Source organism: Podarcis muralis, chromosome 1 (genome assembly GCF_964188315.1).
Source record: "Podarcis muralis chromosome 1, rPodMur119.hap1.1, whole genome shotgun sequence".
Taxonomy (NCBI): Eukaryota; Metazoa; Chordata; class Lepidosauria; order Squamata; family Lacertidae; genus Podarcis; species Podarcis muralis.
The window spans coordinates 97,044,245-97,061,753 of record NC_135655.1 but is presented as its reverse complement, the minus strand read 5'-3'; the positions used below and the strand labels follow the sequence as shown (position 1 = coordinate 97,061,753).

General features: G+C 41.8%; 1 protein-coding gene across 1 annotated transcript in view; it reads right to left on the bottom strand.

Moving 5' to 3' along the window:
- Window positions 1–9,111: 9,111 nt before the first annotated feature.
- The window catches only part of THSD7B (thrombospondin type 1 domain containing 7B), a 356,836-nt gene continuing 348,438 nt past the window's right edge, over window positions 9,112–17,509 (bottom strand). The window contains exons 25-28 of the mRNA XM_028744996.2: window positions 15,903–15,985; window positions 13,415–13,607; window positions 12,464–12,551; window positions 9,112–10,277 (exon numbers count right to left, since the gene is read on the bottom strand). Coding sequence (XP_028600829.2) covers window positions 10,196–10,277; window positions 12,464–12,551; window positions 13,415–13,607; window positions 15,903–15,985 — 446 coding nt within the window. The 3' untranslated portion in view covers window positions 9,112–10,195. The remainder of the gene's footprint in view (window positions 10,278–12,463; window positions 12,552–13,414; window positions 13,608–15,902; window positions 15,986–17,509) is intronic.

Below are 17,509 nucleotides of genomic sequence, written 5' to 3'. Positions count from 1 at the left end.
TTTTTAAAAAAACCCCACACATTTCTGACTTTATACGAGTACTTAGATCAGCGCTTTCCAAACTGTGTGTCGCAACATGTTAGTGTGTCGGCTGCAGTGTGTAGGTGTGTTGCGCAAACCCTCCCCACACTCCTCCCGGGGCTGGAAAGGTGTTAGTTTAACTTCCGGTTTGCTAGTAAAACTGAATTACCATGTTGCAAAATGGTGCATGTCTAAGAAGTGTGTCACCAACATGAAAAGTTTGGAAAGCTCTGACTTAGATTAATTTGCTCCGTCTGGCCGTGCTGTGCTGTGACAGTGAATAACATCGTGGCCAGCCAGGGAGGAAGACGGGGCATTGCAGTGGTAGGCATGTGTTCACACACTGGTGTCTGCATGTGTGGCTGTGTAGTTTATAGACTCATGCCATGCCTACAGAGGACTCTTCAGCCTTTCTGCACCTTCTCAGTCCATTCTCTGTTCAAGTGCAGGCTTTGGAACTAAGTTTGTTGTTGTTGTTGTTGTTGTTGTTGTTGTTGTTGTTGTTGTTGTTGTTGTTGTTGTTGTTTCTACTTTGCTTACCCCAGTCTGCTTGGCCCACTCTGTACTGGATGCAGAAGGTGGTAAGTCTCTTGGGATGGGTACAGTTAACTAGATGGGTTTGGTCACATTGTCTGGCAGGAAGGTGCAGGGGGAATTTATGTTACATAAGGGAAAAGTTTATGGGAACTTAAGCACCTTCGGAGTTGAAAGGCGTTTCTGGAGGCCAGCTGCTCTGAGTTTGGGGACCCATAGCTTGGATATGGGATGTCCTTGAGGCTATCCTGCCACACCCAGCCAGAGTTGTGGGGCTTCATGAGGGTTTGTGGGGCTGCATAAGGAAGACCTTCCTACTCGCTTTAAGGTGGGGCCCTGGATTTGGGGCTATGCCTAATGCTCTTGGGTGTGGTCAGAATTCAGCTCACCTAAGGTTGAGGTTGCAGTTCTCACAATTCTCATTTCCCCTGGTGTTGCCATTAATAAAATGTGACCCTAGTTCATGTGTCGGCCTTGTTCCTGCATTTTGACAAAAATCTGGTTATGGTACACAACCTGAAAAAGATAAAAATTGGTGAATGATCTTGTCTCTCTGAAAGACAAAAAGGACCCATCTTTTCCCTTTAACTGTGTCAGTGTTGATTACAAACATTCCCAGTCTTTTAAAATAGTTGTGGGGGCTTGGTAATAGGTTATAGGAATGCTTTTCCTGTGTGTGTGTGTAAGAGAGACAGAAGGACACATAGAGAGTGTGTGTCAGTCAATCAGTCAGTCAGTCAGTCTGCCAGACATATGCAATATTTACAAGTTTAATAGCGGAGATCCTGAGCCTGTTGTGTGTTTCTTTAAACTGTACTAAGAGTCAAACAATCTTCTGACAACATACCAGTTACAAAGGGATGAACTATTCAGTCCTACACTTGAAATTGCTGTCAACAATTCAGAGGCGAGTGGACTTCTGTAGTTAAGAAGTCCCAAACACACAAACACTTTATGACAGCGTGTTATAGCAGAAAGTTGCATATAAAAACCTTATAGGATCAAGAGAGAATAAAGGGAAAGTAACTTATTGAGTATTTTTTGAAGAAATCAACTATAAAAGTTTTTAACCTTGTCTGAGGCCAATGAAAAGGAAGGCTTTGATTCTTTGAAATAGGAGGGTTCTGCATTGTGTGTGGATTCGGTGTTTCCACCCCTTTCCACATCACAAAGAGGCCAGTGAAGACCAAGATTTGTCCAGTGGAATATTGTCTGCTGGTGTGGATTCTTGGTGTGATGAATGAAGGTGCCTGTGGAAGTTTAAGAGAAGGAAGTCCTTTCTATATATTTCTTTTGTATCCATGGATCTAAGAGAGGAATGAATTTCTTAGAATTTCTTTTAAACACAAAAAAGAAACACATTTTTGCCTTCCGTGATTTTTACATTTTCAACCAGAGCCTACCGTTTTCTCTTTCTTGTAAAGGAATACATATAATTCATGTTATTCCCAGGGGAGGAGTGCACTGACCCCTCCCCAACATCCACCTTATTTTTATACAGTGGTACCTCGGGTTACATACGCTTCAGGTTACAGACTCCGCTAACCCAGAAATAGTACCTCGGGCTAAGAACTTTGCTTCAGGATGAGAACAGAAATTGTGCTCCGGTGGCGCGGCGGCAGCAGGAGGCCCCATTAGCTAAAGTGGTGCTTCAGGTTAAGAACAGTTTCAGGTTAAGAACGGACTTCCGGAATGAATTAAGTACTTAACCCGAGGTACCACTGTATCTGTGTTTTTTGAAAAAACCTTACTTGTTTCTGATTTGCTACACACACTCTCTACTTTTATCACTAATTTGTGTTCTCAGCCACTCTGTATACAGTGGTACCTCGGGTTAAGAACTTAATTCATTCTGGAGGTCTGTTCTTAACCTGAGGTACCGCTTTAGCTAATGGGGCCTCCTACTGCCGCCACGCCACCGGTGCGCGATTTCTGTTCTCATCCTGAAGCAAAGTTCTTAACCCGAGGTACTATTTCTGGGTTAGCGGAGTCTGTAACCTGAAGCGTCTGTAAGCCGAGGTGCCACTGTAATATGAAGCTCTGTGTCCCTCCATTCACTATAATAAGGAATCTAAAAATGACTATAACTCTAACCCTTTTGGCCAAAGTGGATGAAATGTACAGGCCTTGGAGAGCCCTCCATAGTGCATTAAGCCTTCCAAATTGCAGACAAATAGGCCCAGGTCACTTTTGCAGGGGAAGATAAAAGGGATTCACTTTCCTCCATAATCCATTGCAGGCATGTCCAACAGGTAGATCGTGATCTACTGGTAGATCACGGAGTGTTCCTGGTAGATCCTGGTTGACCTCTGGCCCCTCAGTGATCTCCTTACAAAAAAGCAAAAAAAGCAACCCCCCCCCCCCAACTTTGGCTTTCTAAAAAAAGCTCAAGCTCCACAACTTTGGTTTCCTAAAAAAAGCTCCACAACTTTGGGTAGATCACTGCCAGTTTTTTTATACTGTGAGTAGATCGCAGTCTATTGAGAGTTGGACGTCCCTGCATTACAGCAAAGGGAGAGCAGGGGTTTGTCTCTCTCCCTCCTTAAAATAATTAAGAGGTGGCCAAATGGTGTGTATTATTGGCTGTACATTTTTTAAAAACCTTGCAGCTTCACACTGGTTTTTCCAGTGCTTGTTTCTGTCCTACAACAGGCCTTACAATATGATGATGTTTAGAACACAGAGTGGAGTTCTGAAGAGCTCTGGGTTTTGTTGTTAAAGCAGAGAGATGTAGGATTTTAAAAAGAAGCTTTTAACTTCTTCTTTTTTAAAACATCCACAACAGTGCTTTAACAGATAAATAAATCTAGTCTTTTTCAGTCGTCCACAGGCAACTTTTGGATGACCTCACTGCTTGAAAAGCCCATGGACCCAAAGAAACATAGAGATATAGAAAAGCATGTAAAGCTTTCTATAAGGTACAGAAAAGTAGCAAAAGGATAAAGCAACAGAAGGCTTTGTAGCAGCCCTGATCCAACTGGAGGGAGGTTATTGACATTGTGCTTTGACACAGAAGAAGAGGAAGACCCACACCCTCAAAAATAAACCACCCCACATCAATACACCTCACTATTCAGATCATGCGCATAACCAATGCACACCCCTAGTTATTGCATTCTAGCATTGCATACATACCTAATATTAATAATATAGGGTGTTGCACAATCTACATATGCTGAAATTCCCTTTTTATGACACTGTTAAAGGGAGTTCTGATGTATAGCAATGGCCCCCTTGCCTGCATTGTAGGGAAACCTAGGAGAACTTGGGACAACAGACTAAGATTGGAGATTTGGGAGAAAGAGTTGGAATAGTCAAAAAGGTAATATATCTGATATATACTTTCATTTGCTTCTTCAGGAGCAACAACAAATCAATAGACATTCTCGCATCTAGCCATCATAGAATTGTCAATATAATCTCTCTCCAGTCCAGGTGCATAGACTATGCCATTTTTTGAAAGGCATTGACAAAAATAAAACTTTCAGCTCTTCATTGAATGGAAGAAGTAACAACAAAGTTACTCTTTATGCCAGCTCCCAAATTTCAACAACGTTCCGATCTTTAAACACATAGTTTGATGGTTAAGAAACAGCATTTCAGTATTGCAAATTATTTCCAAATCTCCTGCATTTCATATACACATGCCAATGTCTGTGGGTTAACATGGTGGGAGGGCTTTGCAGGGTGTGCAGTATGAATGCCTGGTTGAGGATTTTCAACCTTTAGTTCCCTGGAGGAACTCACTCTGCATTCCTTTCTGAGCACTCCATTGCCCAGCTGGCTGTGTGTGGTCTGATGCAGGAATCTGAAATGAAGGCTTGGCTCCATGGTCAGTCTCAGATCTAAATTTACAAGGCCCACTTCCACATCCCTCTGGGTACCTGCAAATATCCCCCCCCCCCAAGCTTTGCTGTTGTGTGGAAATCAGCCCTGGTACTTTCCCCTACAGTTGGCATTTTTGCTCTCCCAGGGATCTATAAGTCATCCATCATCGCTTGTCTTAACTGATTCAGCCACCTCTTAAACAAAGAAAGGTGGAAAATGGCAAATCCAAATTACTTAATTATTTAAGTTGTATTACTTACCGACTGCGCAGAGGTGTTTGGAGGATTGATTAGCTAACACGGCTGCGAGGAGCTCTGAAGACAAAAAACTGCAACTGAGCAATAAATTGCAGGTCACCAAGCCCTGAGTCAGCTCTTCTGAAATCAATGGAAGCCATTTAATGGCTTGAGCGAACAGAGGCTCAAAATGCCAAATGAACACATTGGCCTTTGCTGTTAGTGTGCTGGCTGCCAATAGGCATTAGCTACACACATGTAAACTCCCCTTGGTGTAGATTCAACCTTCTTTGAACTCCTGTGACATGCATTAAGAAAACACTGTGGCTATTTTACTAATAGAATGCAGGGGCTGGGTTGAAATGGAAGATCTTTCCTATAAATTGGGCTCTTTAGGAGATGCGCCTACAAACCATCGATTGCACATCGCACACAAGTGGGATGGAATGCCAGTATCCTAGCAATGCCTTTAAGAGCAATTTGAAAAAGTGAAAAGCATTCCTTTTCTACTATCCTTTGGACATCCCATCTGCCTGAACTAATGGCTGATTAAAGCATAATGAATTTGTATTAAATGGTTCTCCCCTCACAAGTGAAATGCCTGCATTAGGAATAAACTTTAAAGAATTCTCTCTCACTCGCATTCAGAGGAAAATTATTACTCTACTGGGATAAGTAGGAGTTTTACCATTGTATTAAATTCAGAAATAATTGTACCTCTTTGCTTGAAGTTATTGTATTTACCAGGAGGAAAAAAAACAGTAACATTGATTTTTGCTTCCTATTCCGTGCAAATAGCTTTTCCAAATGGATAGTCATCCTCTAAACTTTTAACCCACATTTTTGCCCAAGCCAGTTTTGCATTATTCTGTAACTGAGTGTGTTAACCGGCAAAACTAAGTACATTTATCAAAGTGGAAATATTTGCTTGTAGCCATTTCTTCAGTGGAATTCATTATTCAAGATACAGGAGCAGCGGTATTTTTTAAACGAGGGTATAATGCATTTGACTGAAATATAACTGTAGGCACTAAAATACATAGGAAAACTAAATAAGAACTGTGATAATCACTAATAACTACTCAAAACTGAGATTTCATATATGCCGCTTCTTATCCACATTCAAGAGGCCACTAGTAACAAGGGGTGCTGACAGGACTTGTCTACACGTGCAACAGAATGAGGTGAGGTGATGGAGGTGGACCACTCTATTTCATACCCATTTTTGAATGTTTCCCTATTTTAAAAACTGGATATTTTTTTTAAAGCACAGGTCTGGACTTGGACTATAATCTTTCCCCCTGATATACTACCTTTCTACTTGCAGGGACATTATTTATTCTTATTGTGGTGATATTACTAGATGTTTTCCATTACGTGCGTGCATGGTGACAAATATGTACGTGTGTACTCGGCGGACACATGCAATGAGATCTTTAGCTTAGAGTCTTGTTTGCCTTGGGGATATTATACTGCATACTAGGAAATGAGTATTCAGAGGACAAGCCAAGGTTCAGAATCAAGACACACAGACAGAAAGACAGACAGGTTGATTGATTTTGGATTAATAGGAGGCTTGTTACAGAATGAAAGAGGGCAAATGGAGGTAGGAAAACTCACATGCCAAATATGGAGGAAAATGTATGGCGAGAGATGCCAGACAGACAAGTGGGCGCCCCAATTGTTAAAAATGAGAGGAGTTGGATAAGAGCGGGTCACTGGCACCAGTGTAGCTAAGCTTGGAAACAGAAAAGTTAGAGAGAGAATTGAGGCTTTCTTGTACGAGGCTGTACATCACATAGTGATGTGTTTGTTCCCTAGGCTCCTCAATGGAACTGAGTTCAGAACAGCAGCAAAAAATGGAGAAAGGAAATGAGTACCAGGAGGCAGGAGAGGAATGGAGCCCAGGTAACTAACTACAAGCCATAGAAAAGCAGGGTTTTGATGGGCAACGAAAAATTGCATGGGCTGGAAGGTTCCTATATTAATGGCTGCCAAGGAGCTGTTCAGTGGTGGTGGCGGCAGCACTTCCATGCAACAAGGCTCTAAGAAGGTGCAAATTCGGGGTCTGCTCTTGGATGGTTGGATAGCCCAGTTGGTTTGAGCGTGATGTTGATATGTCAAGGTTGCAGGTTCGTTCCCCGTAAGGGGCAGCTGCATATTCCTGCATTGCAGGGGGTTGTACTAGAATACTAGATGATTCTCAGAGTCCCTTCCAACTCTATGATTCTGTGCTTAAGTTATGAACTGAGTGACGCGAGAGCCATTTGCACAAGAAGTGTTCTCAAGCAGATATACCGAATACATAATGAGACAATATCATTAATTGCTACAAATTAAGGTCAGCCAATACAATTGTTGCCCTGACTGTCCCTAAGCCCAACCAAAGTTGTTGACCTTTGTTTAAGGATTTCCCCCCAAAGTTGTGGAGCTATTTTTAGGATTGAAGTTGTTGAGCTTTTTTTAGGGTTGTAATTCTTGAGGTTTTTTGAGGATTTTACCCAACAAATAAACTGCCACAGACAGAGGCTGGATTAAACCGACCGGTGGGCTGGATTGGGCCCCCAAAATGGACTTTGGACATGCCTGGCTTAGATGGAAGCCCAAGCACCTTGGCTCAGCGAGGCAGAGCACCTTGAGAGCAGTGGGAACAAACAAAAGTGGCATTTCTCCCAATTTGAAGTTGCCTGTTCTACACTACCACCTTGAGAAATTATAATACTCACCTACAGTGTAAAGTTGAGCACTCTGTTCTACCACTTCAGTATTCTCCCATCTTATTCTGCCTGCAGGTGTAGACCCAATGTAATAAGCATGAACTTTTTTATTGAATGCATGAAGATTAGAATGCTATTATAATTTAGGTGGCTGGGAAGAAGGTTGAGTTCATGGTAATGATTTCATTGGAATAAGTGCTAAAGAAAAGTCAAATACCACTCCACTGAAAGACTGTATTCAAAAGTGATCACTTAGACTCTTAACTGACTTGGAACAAAAATTGTTCACATTGTGCGGAAGCTTAATCCATTCTGATGGGTAACAACTTTAATACATCCAAAAAGTCGGGTTGTGAATATCTGATATACTGCCTTGCAGTTTAGAATAGAATGACATTGCTTTTAAAATAATCTGCCCCTTCACTCACATATGGTAATAAAATTACGTTCCGGGGAAATTAACGTCAATCTTGTAGAACTTGGTTAAATATTTAGCAAAGCTTGTGCTAACCATAAATGGGCCAATCTTTCCTTTCTTTCAGAACAATAGAGATGTCAATTTAGCTAATGGTAATTGTCTTCCCACGAGCCCGTTATGGACAAAAGGAAATTCTTTACTATCTTTTAAGGATTATATTATGACGAATTTCATTCTGCCTTTGTCAGAGCAGTCACTGTGGCATAAGTTGAAGCTCAAGAGTGGAATAAAACCTAAGATGAGGGCAGCCGTGCCATTTACGACCCATCTAGTTGTGTGGGGCTGGTTGCTTCTGCTCTGGTGAGAAGCCAGGCAGCAAACTGACCTTTCAACCATCATAGTGCTAAATTAGGTGTCATTGTAGGCAGGGGCCTTGTCAGAAACAGGCTTTTGAGATGGATATGAGATCTCCTGCCCTTTCTCTTCCACTACCCATTAGAAAAAGAGGGGGGATTCAACAAACTAGTCCTAGTCGCAGAAGCCTACATAAGGTCTTCTGCTAGCACAGTGGGGCTTTTGTCCCTTCACCCCCCTACATACCCTTTAAATTGGCTTGAGCGGGGACAGGAGAATTCCCAGAACAGCTTGCTGGTGAGGTCATTTTAACTACCTAACAACATCCCTGCTTGTAGTGCTCTGGCCTTAAGGGAGAAAATTCATATCTATGGCTTCTTTTCAGATGGAAATCACCAGAACTCAGAACTCTCAGATGGGCGCCATTACCATTATAAGAGAACAAGAGAGGCATTCACGGTGAGTTTTGACACCTCTTTTTCCAGAGAAATAGCACCAAAATCTCCAAAACCATTCAGGGTGATGGCTGGACCATTTTTAACTTAGTAATGACAGCTAGATTATTTTCTGTTGGCTGCTTGTTTATTTATTGGCCAATGCCATAGCTGTCAACTTTTCCCTTTTCTTGCGAGGAATCCTATTCAGAATAAGGGAATTTCCCATTTAAAAAAGGGAAAAGTTGACAGGTATGGCCAATGCAGGGGGAAGAGTAGCTTTCAATTGTGGATATACCCGCTGTAGTAGAGAGATACATGCAGCTCTTTTGAGAACATCTAAAGAAGTTCTTCATTCAGAGAAACAGACCTGTAATGGAGAACATCTTCACCTCTTGAGACTTACTGAATCTGGTTTTTCATACATAATTGCAACATGAACCCATTTTGAATCCCTCTCTCATACATTTGGCTCATGAATGTGGTATGATTAGACTATCAGGAGATTTTCATTCTGTTGGACCAAAAAGAAAACCTTTTACTGACAGAGATTGCAGTGTGCCTGGATCAACATTCCCACACTCTTTAGCTTTTTATTTGCTTATAAATACATGTCAATACCACAAGATGGCACTTCCTTACTTGCAACATATACTATTACAAACACATATCTTCTTCAGGATGTTCAGAATGTAGACTTGGAAACCTTTTTAAAACGCAAGGCCTTCTACAAACAGTACTTTGTGTGTGTGTTAATATGTATAATAAATAAGGTCAAGAATAAACTTTAAAAAAAAAGAATTTACAAATATTCCAGATAATAAAGTTTAAAATACAAAAGCAGAATTCATATTAAACAAACTGAATTACAGTTTTCAATGGTTAAAAATGTATCTAAATGGCTTAATACTAATTTAAAATATATATTTGAGCACTTTCATCTTCCTAGTCATCAAAACATCTGCCAGTTTGTTTTTTCTTCTTCTTCCTCTTCCAAAAAAACAGGGTTACAAAGCGATCTGGGTCTTGTGCTGCAAAATTTTTCCCAGTGCTTGTTATCCTGCTCCTCTGATCTCAATCTGAAGGGAAATCAGATTGTTTTCCCATCTAAGAAACCCAAGAACTTAGAAAACGAAGGGAATTCCAGACATTTTTGAGAAACGTATGAATCAGTTTCACAGTCCAAATGTAACTCAAATGTAAACACTAGAAAACTCATTGCCGAAAGAGGTGAAGAATAAAGAAGCTTGCACTAATATAGTGCGTAATGATGCCATGTCGAACTTGTCCTTTACAGTAAATGTCACCTTTCCTCCCCCCAGGATTGTCATGCTTTTAAAGGTAAAAATCAGTAGTAGTCTGCAGATTGACTTCTTCATCCTTATTCCCATTGATAAACAGGAAAGATGCATTTCCCAGGTCCCCCTTGGGAAAAGTGTTGCCAAGTTATAGAAGGTCCTTGAGTGCCATGTTCTTCAGATAAACCAAAAGGCAAAACTGCTACATTTGCAAACTGTATTCTGCCCATGTGTATCAGCAATTGTGAGATGCTTCCAAAAAACATAAATAAGATCCAAACCGAGAACAGGGAAAAAATGGTGGGTGGGGAAGCAGTTAAGGCAGTTGATGTCTACATTTGGATTTCGGTCCACGTCACATGTCAACATCTCCATCGTAGGCTAGGGTCAGACACTTCGGTTGTGGAGGAGCATGTTGCTGCTGCTTTGGCTTTTTGCTAAAAGGGGGGAGAAAACATCTCTTTAGAAAACTTAAAATATGAATTAAATATAATGCAGTGGGCTTCCAGGTCAGCTCTGCCTTAATGGAGGCAGCCCCTACGACAGCAGGAGATAGTTGGTGAAGGAAGAACAAGGATGATTGAGGGTAATCATCCTTGTAATTTCCCCCCAGGGACCAGAGAAACAGGCTTCACTCGCAGTTCATCTTGGTACCTGGCTCTTGCTCCAGCATGGAATATGGGGGCTGGACAAGGAGGCGCTGAGTGCAAAAGCACTTAGCCTGCCGAAAACCCCCCAACGCTGCCATTAAGAAGTAGAGGTTCTCTTGTTAATTAGACTAAAGTAAAATAATACAATGGGCATGATCCAACCAAAGTTAAACACTATTGATTGTGATGGGTGATTTAAGCACGTGGCTAAAGCTTTTTGCACTGAAATAAATTGGACTTAAAAGTGGCTGGGTCATGCAAAACTGGAATGCTGAATTGCAGCTATAGCTAGCTATTTCCCCCATGCAGTTAAAATATGGAAAATCTGACAACTCTACAAGAATGTCCAGCTGTTAGTTGGCAGAAAATATAAATTCTAAGGACACAATCTAAGGTTGCATTAAAAAGCTTTAAATTTGTTTGTTAAATGACAATTCAAAATGTAAATTAGGAATTTTGTGAGATCTTATGCACTCTACAAGATCTCATCAAATCTTGCCAGAATTCACCATTGCTGCTGCACAACCCAGGTAAGGGAGGCTCTGACAGTGGAGGCAAAAAAGTGCTGACCCTACCTTTAGGAAGCAGCCTCAGGTGGCAGATTCTGAGAGCCAGGGAATGAACAGAACTATGTGTTCCTGCTCTATACACCCTAAGCTAGTCTGCTGTCTTCAAGTGCAGTGGAAGGCACTCTCTATTTGCCAGCAATGAATTGAGACCAACTACCAATCTTTTGTACATAATTGGGAGGAGATGCCATTTTATCCTTTGCCTCAGGCAGCAAAATGTCTTGGGGCTTCCCTGAGACAGAGCATAGGTATTCTGGCTAGTAGGCACTGCTAACTTTTCCTCCATGAATCTCCTCCATGCTTTAAGCCATTTCCTTCCACTTTTCTTAACAACTAGTCTGTTGGGCTCAAAAGCTCGCTCACAATTTTGTCACATTTCAGTGGGTCATCACTATCAGGGACTGCAAAAAATACCAGCATAAAAGTGACTGTTGAACCCCTCTCAATATGCATGAGATCATAGCCTACCTCTTCTGCTTTGCTTATTTTGTGGGATTCTTTCTGGGGTTGGGCAGAAGTGTATTAATTTGGCATGCAGAGGACTGGCAAACAGCACTCTATTGTGTTCCCTGCTATGGGATAAGTGACAGCACTTTGCTCCTCCACTGGTGCTCATCCTCAGCAATCTACCTTCTGTTTCTTACACTATACCCTTTTTATTTTCAGCTCATCCTGCTTTTTAAAAGTGCCTTCCATTTTTCCTTTCTGTTTGGAATTGTATGGGATTAAACCTCCCAGTAACAGCTTTGATAAGAGCTGCTCAATATCGGGACAGACTCCCTCAGAAGGCAGTGGGCTCTTGAGGTTTTTCAACAAGGAATGGATAGCCAGCCATCTGTTGGGGATTCTTTAGCTGTGATTCCTGCAAAGTCTAGATTCCTAAAAGACTAGATGACTTCCAACTCCCTTCCAGCTCTGTTCCTGTGGGTGTAGTGACAACATAAAATGAAGCTCTGAAAGTACACATGGTTCTCTCTTGTATATACATATTATTTTGTGCTTCATCCTAAGACAAAGTGACAATGTTCTCAAATACCAGATTGTTTCCTAATTACATCCAACAGAAAACAATGTGACATTGGAGTGTTGTCCTTGCAAGTCATTTATCATTTTGATTTATATTAACTTGATTTGAGTTCATCCATCCTGGTTCTAGTGAAGTGTCTGAAATTGAGATAAAAACCTATAAAATAAGGAGCTGGTGTGGTCTAGTGGTTAGAATGTCATGAAGCTCCCTGGGTGACATTAGGCCAGTCCCTGCCTCCCAGCCTAACGTACCTCACAGGGTGGTTGTGGGGAAAGCCTGAGAAAAGGGGGGGGGGCATTTATACCACCTTGGGATATAAATGCAATAAGTAAAATAAAAATAAAACAAAGAAAATAATAAGTAGACAGAATACTTACCAAACAAGGTATGAGGTGAATATTAGGGAAACTATCATGAGAAACCCACCCGCTGATACTCCATAGACCCATATTTTAAGTTTTCCATCTGGATCAGAAAAGGGAAGAAAACAAAACGAGGCAAATTGTACCTTTTAAACATTGAAACGAAGTGATTATCTAGCTTTGAATATAGTAAAAGGAAGCATATAAACAGAAATCCACGTAGTATGCAATGGTGAGATAACAAATGCTGCTCAGTTGCTCCTATTAGAGATGTCAATCTGGATACAAAAATAAGCTTCTCTATGCACATCAACTTCTCCAAATTCTGGTCTGTGGGTGTGAGACTGCATTCAGCACTATGGGTGGACCTGTACCTAATACATAATCAATGCTGCCCGAATCATCTACTTGTTAAGTAAATAAGAGCAGAAGACTATGCTGAATCCTCCTGTTTGCCTGGCAGGTCATCAGCACTGTCAGCGCTCACAGTGACAAGCAATCTTGGGATAAAGGGCATCTTCATCAGCCCAGCAGCAGGTGTGCAGCCGTCTGCTTGATTCCCAGTTCCCTGGATTGGGACCACTGTGATTAGAGCCCAAAGCAACATGGAGGTGACCGACAGATGCAATTAAGAGTTTTGCAGAAAATATCAATCTAGGAATTAGACTAGTTTTTTTCTTCATTGTATGGCAGTCTCATCTACTAAAGACAACTGTACCTTTCTTGGTTAATTATGTAAGAATTATAAAAATGGCATTGGCTGTAACACTGCAAATATTACAGTGATGTTTCGGCACAATTTTACAATGTAATGTAAATGGAATTCAATGCATTTAATTAAGCTGCAAATGAGAGTTTGCATATCCTGCAGCAACATTTCTAATTGCATGATCCACTGTGCACTAATTTTATTTTTATAGTGTGTGGATTAAAAAAAATATCTCACCATATTTTATCTTTTTTTACCTGGATTAAAAGGCTGAATGGACCATCCTTTGAAAATATCATGCATTTTTGAGTTGACGGGTTTATGTTTTGCAGCATTCGTTTTGACATCAGCTTTCTTATCTTCTAAACCAGGTATCTTCATGCAGTAATCCAGGAAGCCATTTGATCTCATTATTTCTGTATAGCCTCTCTCGCAACCGCAGGTTCCACTCTAGGTAATAAGAATGTATTCAGCACTGAAATCAGCCCATAGAAACTCACCACAAAAGATGTTTCTGCTGAGAGGTTGCTGGCTTTTCACAGGTTAACCTGATGCCAAATGGTTTATGTATTTGTTTAAGTTTAAAGCCCAACCTATCCCAAAGGCTTAGGACAGATTGCCAGTATTGTACAAACTGATAAAAGGGTTTCTTTTATCATAGTAAAGCAATGGGGGATCTGCCCCTTTTTTGCTTGGTTTGGATAAAAGCATCGTAACAGAAACACGGATCACAAAATCTATCTTTGGGGGGGGGAAGTTCACGCCAGTACAAATCCTGCAACGTTAGAAAGGCTAAGTTAGTAAAAAATACCTAAGGCTAGGCAGACTGACATGGGAGCAACCGCCTTTGCATTCAATTGGACTTATTTCAGATAGGCATGCATGAACTCACACATATGCAGTGCGGCTGTTGCTTGTCTATATCATTTCATATTGTAGCTGGAAGATCAAAGATACAAATGCTAACCTTCCCAACCTGCAGGGTTTGTAAGTGTAGGGATGTACAAACATACCCTGCTGCAAACATACCCTCAGCCAAACAGCAGGTACATCATGGCTCCCAGTCATGGTTGCTATCACTCTGTAGGCATTGATTTTCAACATGTTAACTTTTCAAGGTGTGACATCTACCTGACTACTTGTACCAGACCTATCCTACATTTTCATTACACTTTAAAGGTAAAGGTACCCCTGACCGTTAGGTCCAGTTGCGGATGTCTCTGGGGTTGCGCACTCATCTCGTTCTATAGGCTGAGGGAACTGGTGTTTGTCCGCAGACAGCTTCCAGGTCATGTGGCCGGCATGACTAAGCCGCTTCTGGTGCGCCAGAGCAGCGCACGGAAATGCCGTTTACCTTCCCACCGGAGCAGTACCTATTTATCTACTTGTACTTTGTTGTGCTTTCGAACTGCTAGGTGGGCAGGAGCTGGGACCAAGCAACGGGAGCTCACCCCGTCGTGGGGATTCAAACCGCCGACCTTCTGATCGGCAAGTCCTAGGCTCTGTGGTTTAGACCACAGCGCCACCCCACAAATAACCCACTGCCTGATATTCCTTGTGGAATATATAAATGGGTGCAAATGTGTGGCAAAATTCTCCTCGCCACATGAGTGAATGTCATGGACTGGTTCCAGCTGGCATCCCTCCTGTGAGAGAAGGCTGATTGATCTAGGGGAGGCTTCCATCAGCAAAATGGAAAAGCAATTTTCAGTGATTCCTCCTTCATCTCTAGATTTGAGGAAGGGGCTGAGGGTGTGAGAGAAAATTGCCAAAGGTTGCAGTGTGTTGTCACACACCTTGCAAGCTTCCAACAGGTGAACAGGAAGCTGGATGAGACCGGCCATTGGCCTGATTCAGCAGGTTTGTCTTATGTTCTTAACCAAGAGCCTTCTGCCAGCAGAGGGACACCGCCTGAATACAAGCCATGGTTACATGGTTAACACCTTGTGGTGGAATGCCACTCAGTCACCTGTATGCACTTTTCTTTGGTGGAGAAATTCACAACCGTTAGACACAATGACCTGGCTTACACATCATGTTAAACCAAACTATGGCTTAGCACAAAGGAGCAAACTTGTGGGTTCCTGGAGCAAAGACTGCAAACCAGCAAAGTCATGGTTTGGCTTAGCAGGAAATACAATCCTGTCCTGATCCAGAGACACCATTAGCTGTGATGAAGCTTTGTTTTTGGCTTACTCCTCATAGGTTGTTGTGGATGTTATTATTTGTGCTAAGTAAACTATGGTTTGGCTTAGCATTATATTCTAACTGGGCCAAAGTCAAAAAGGAAGGGAAGCTATCCTAGTAGGATAATTTTATTTCAAATAATTCTGGAGGAGGAGGAAGAATAACACAGCTTCTGAACAGAGAGGGGACCAGGCTGCTGATGGCATATGAACTGAATATTCTTTCTGGTGGACAAGGATAATGTTTTGGGGGGGGGCTCACAGCCTTATATCTAAAATTACAATCAACCTTCCCTGGACATGTGAATGAAAATAAGAAGAACCAAAGTTAACTAGGCTTGGCAAACCACAATAAACCACCATGCATATACATTCATGCATTATTTTTCCACAATGCATATATGTCTAATTAAATTATTGGATTATCTCACTAGGTGGTGTCCTACACATACTAAACAATGCCTCTAGGCTGTGGGTGGGTGTTGCAAAGCCTAAGCACAATGTATTAGCTGTGAACAAATGTTAATTCTGACTATGTAAAGTACACAATCTGGATTACCTGCGTGCAGTAAGAAAAGGGCTTCCGACAGGCTGGGCTGCAATGCCTGGTTGTAGCTGGCTGCATCTGAACGGAACAACCCCCTGTAAGGGCAAATGTCAAGAGGTACATCTCAAAAAGAGTTAGTGATATCTGTGGGGAAAACTTTACTTTGCTGCAACACTGCCTTTGGCAAAAAAAGATACAAATGCCAGTGCATTCATATCAATTTTGCTGTAAGTCCTAGAATATCTGCTCCCTGCACTGCAGGCCTTTTCCCACCTGGCCTGGGAGGGCAGGGCCCTGACTGACTCCAGCTACAAAAGCCAAGGCTGCTGAACAGACTCTTGGGTGCGGTGTTATTTAGGGGGCGCTGTTGGGGGAGGGCTGTTGCTGTTGTTGAAGTTACTTTTTTTGTATCTTATTATTTATGTGTATTTTTTTCAGTCCGCCTGTGTACTTTGTAGGTACGTACTTTTGTATACGTTGTAAGCTGCCTTATGCATGGCTTTAACTTAGGAAAGGCAGCATACAAATAAAATGAGTTATTGTTTGATATTACTCCTGAGATGCATTAGCCTTTAAATGAAATGAACTGAAGTGACTTTATCCCCCATTGCTCACTAATGGCATTCCCACTTGGTTTTAAAGAGATCATGTTGAGTCTGCCGGCAAATGTGATTCAGCCCTTCGTGAATTTGGTGATAATTCAAACCAAGTCACTATCCATACTGAATCTGAATGCCCCAAGCATTTCTAAGAGGAACAAGGGGGAAGGCTCTAGGGAATGGAGGAATGAATGGTACAGAGATGAAGAACTGGAGAATTGGCTATTCCTACTTGTACATGTGGATTCTCCTTTTGTCTCTGACATTCATTGTGTTGTCAGTGAAAATGGATATTCCAACTTAAGCACTTATCCTTCAGTTCTGTTAGCATGATTATTATTTGAAACCTGGTCTCTGTACAATATTTGTAAAATGCACATTCCATTAACAACGAAATCAAGTGGGTAAATTAATGGCAGAGTCAGCCAGAGCTAATTGCTTCCTGGCAGCTTTCTGCCATGCATGTAAAGGTAAAGGGACCCCTGACCATTAGGTCCAGTCGTGGCCGACTCTGGGGTTGCTTGCTTTATTGGCCGAGGGAGCCGGCGTACAGCTTCCGGGTCATGTGGCCAGCATGACTAAGCCGCTTCTGGCGAACCAGAGCAGTGCACGGAAACGCCGTTTACCTTCCTGCCGGAGCAGTCCCTATTTATCTACTTGCACTTTGACGTGCTTTCGAACTGCTAGGTTGGCAGAAGCTGGGACCGAGCAACGGGAGCTCACCCCCACGCGGGGATTCAAACCGCCGACCTTCTGATACCTGCTCTCAAATCATTCTTTATTTGGGTGGGCTGATCCCTCCATGTCATAGTCCTTGTGTGTGCATATTCCTGCCTGCACTAGGTGGCTGAACTATTATTTTATGTAAGATATTTATAATCTGATTCAATCAACGGGGATTCATGAAGCGGCTGAAAATCAAAAATGAATCACAACCAAACAATAGGAACAACAACAACTAAAATAAAAATATGACAACTGCCTTATGCTACGTCAGCTCAGTCTTGTATATACTGAATT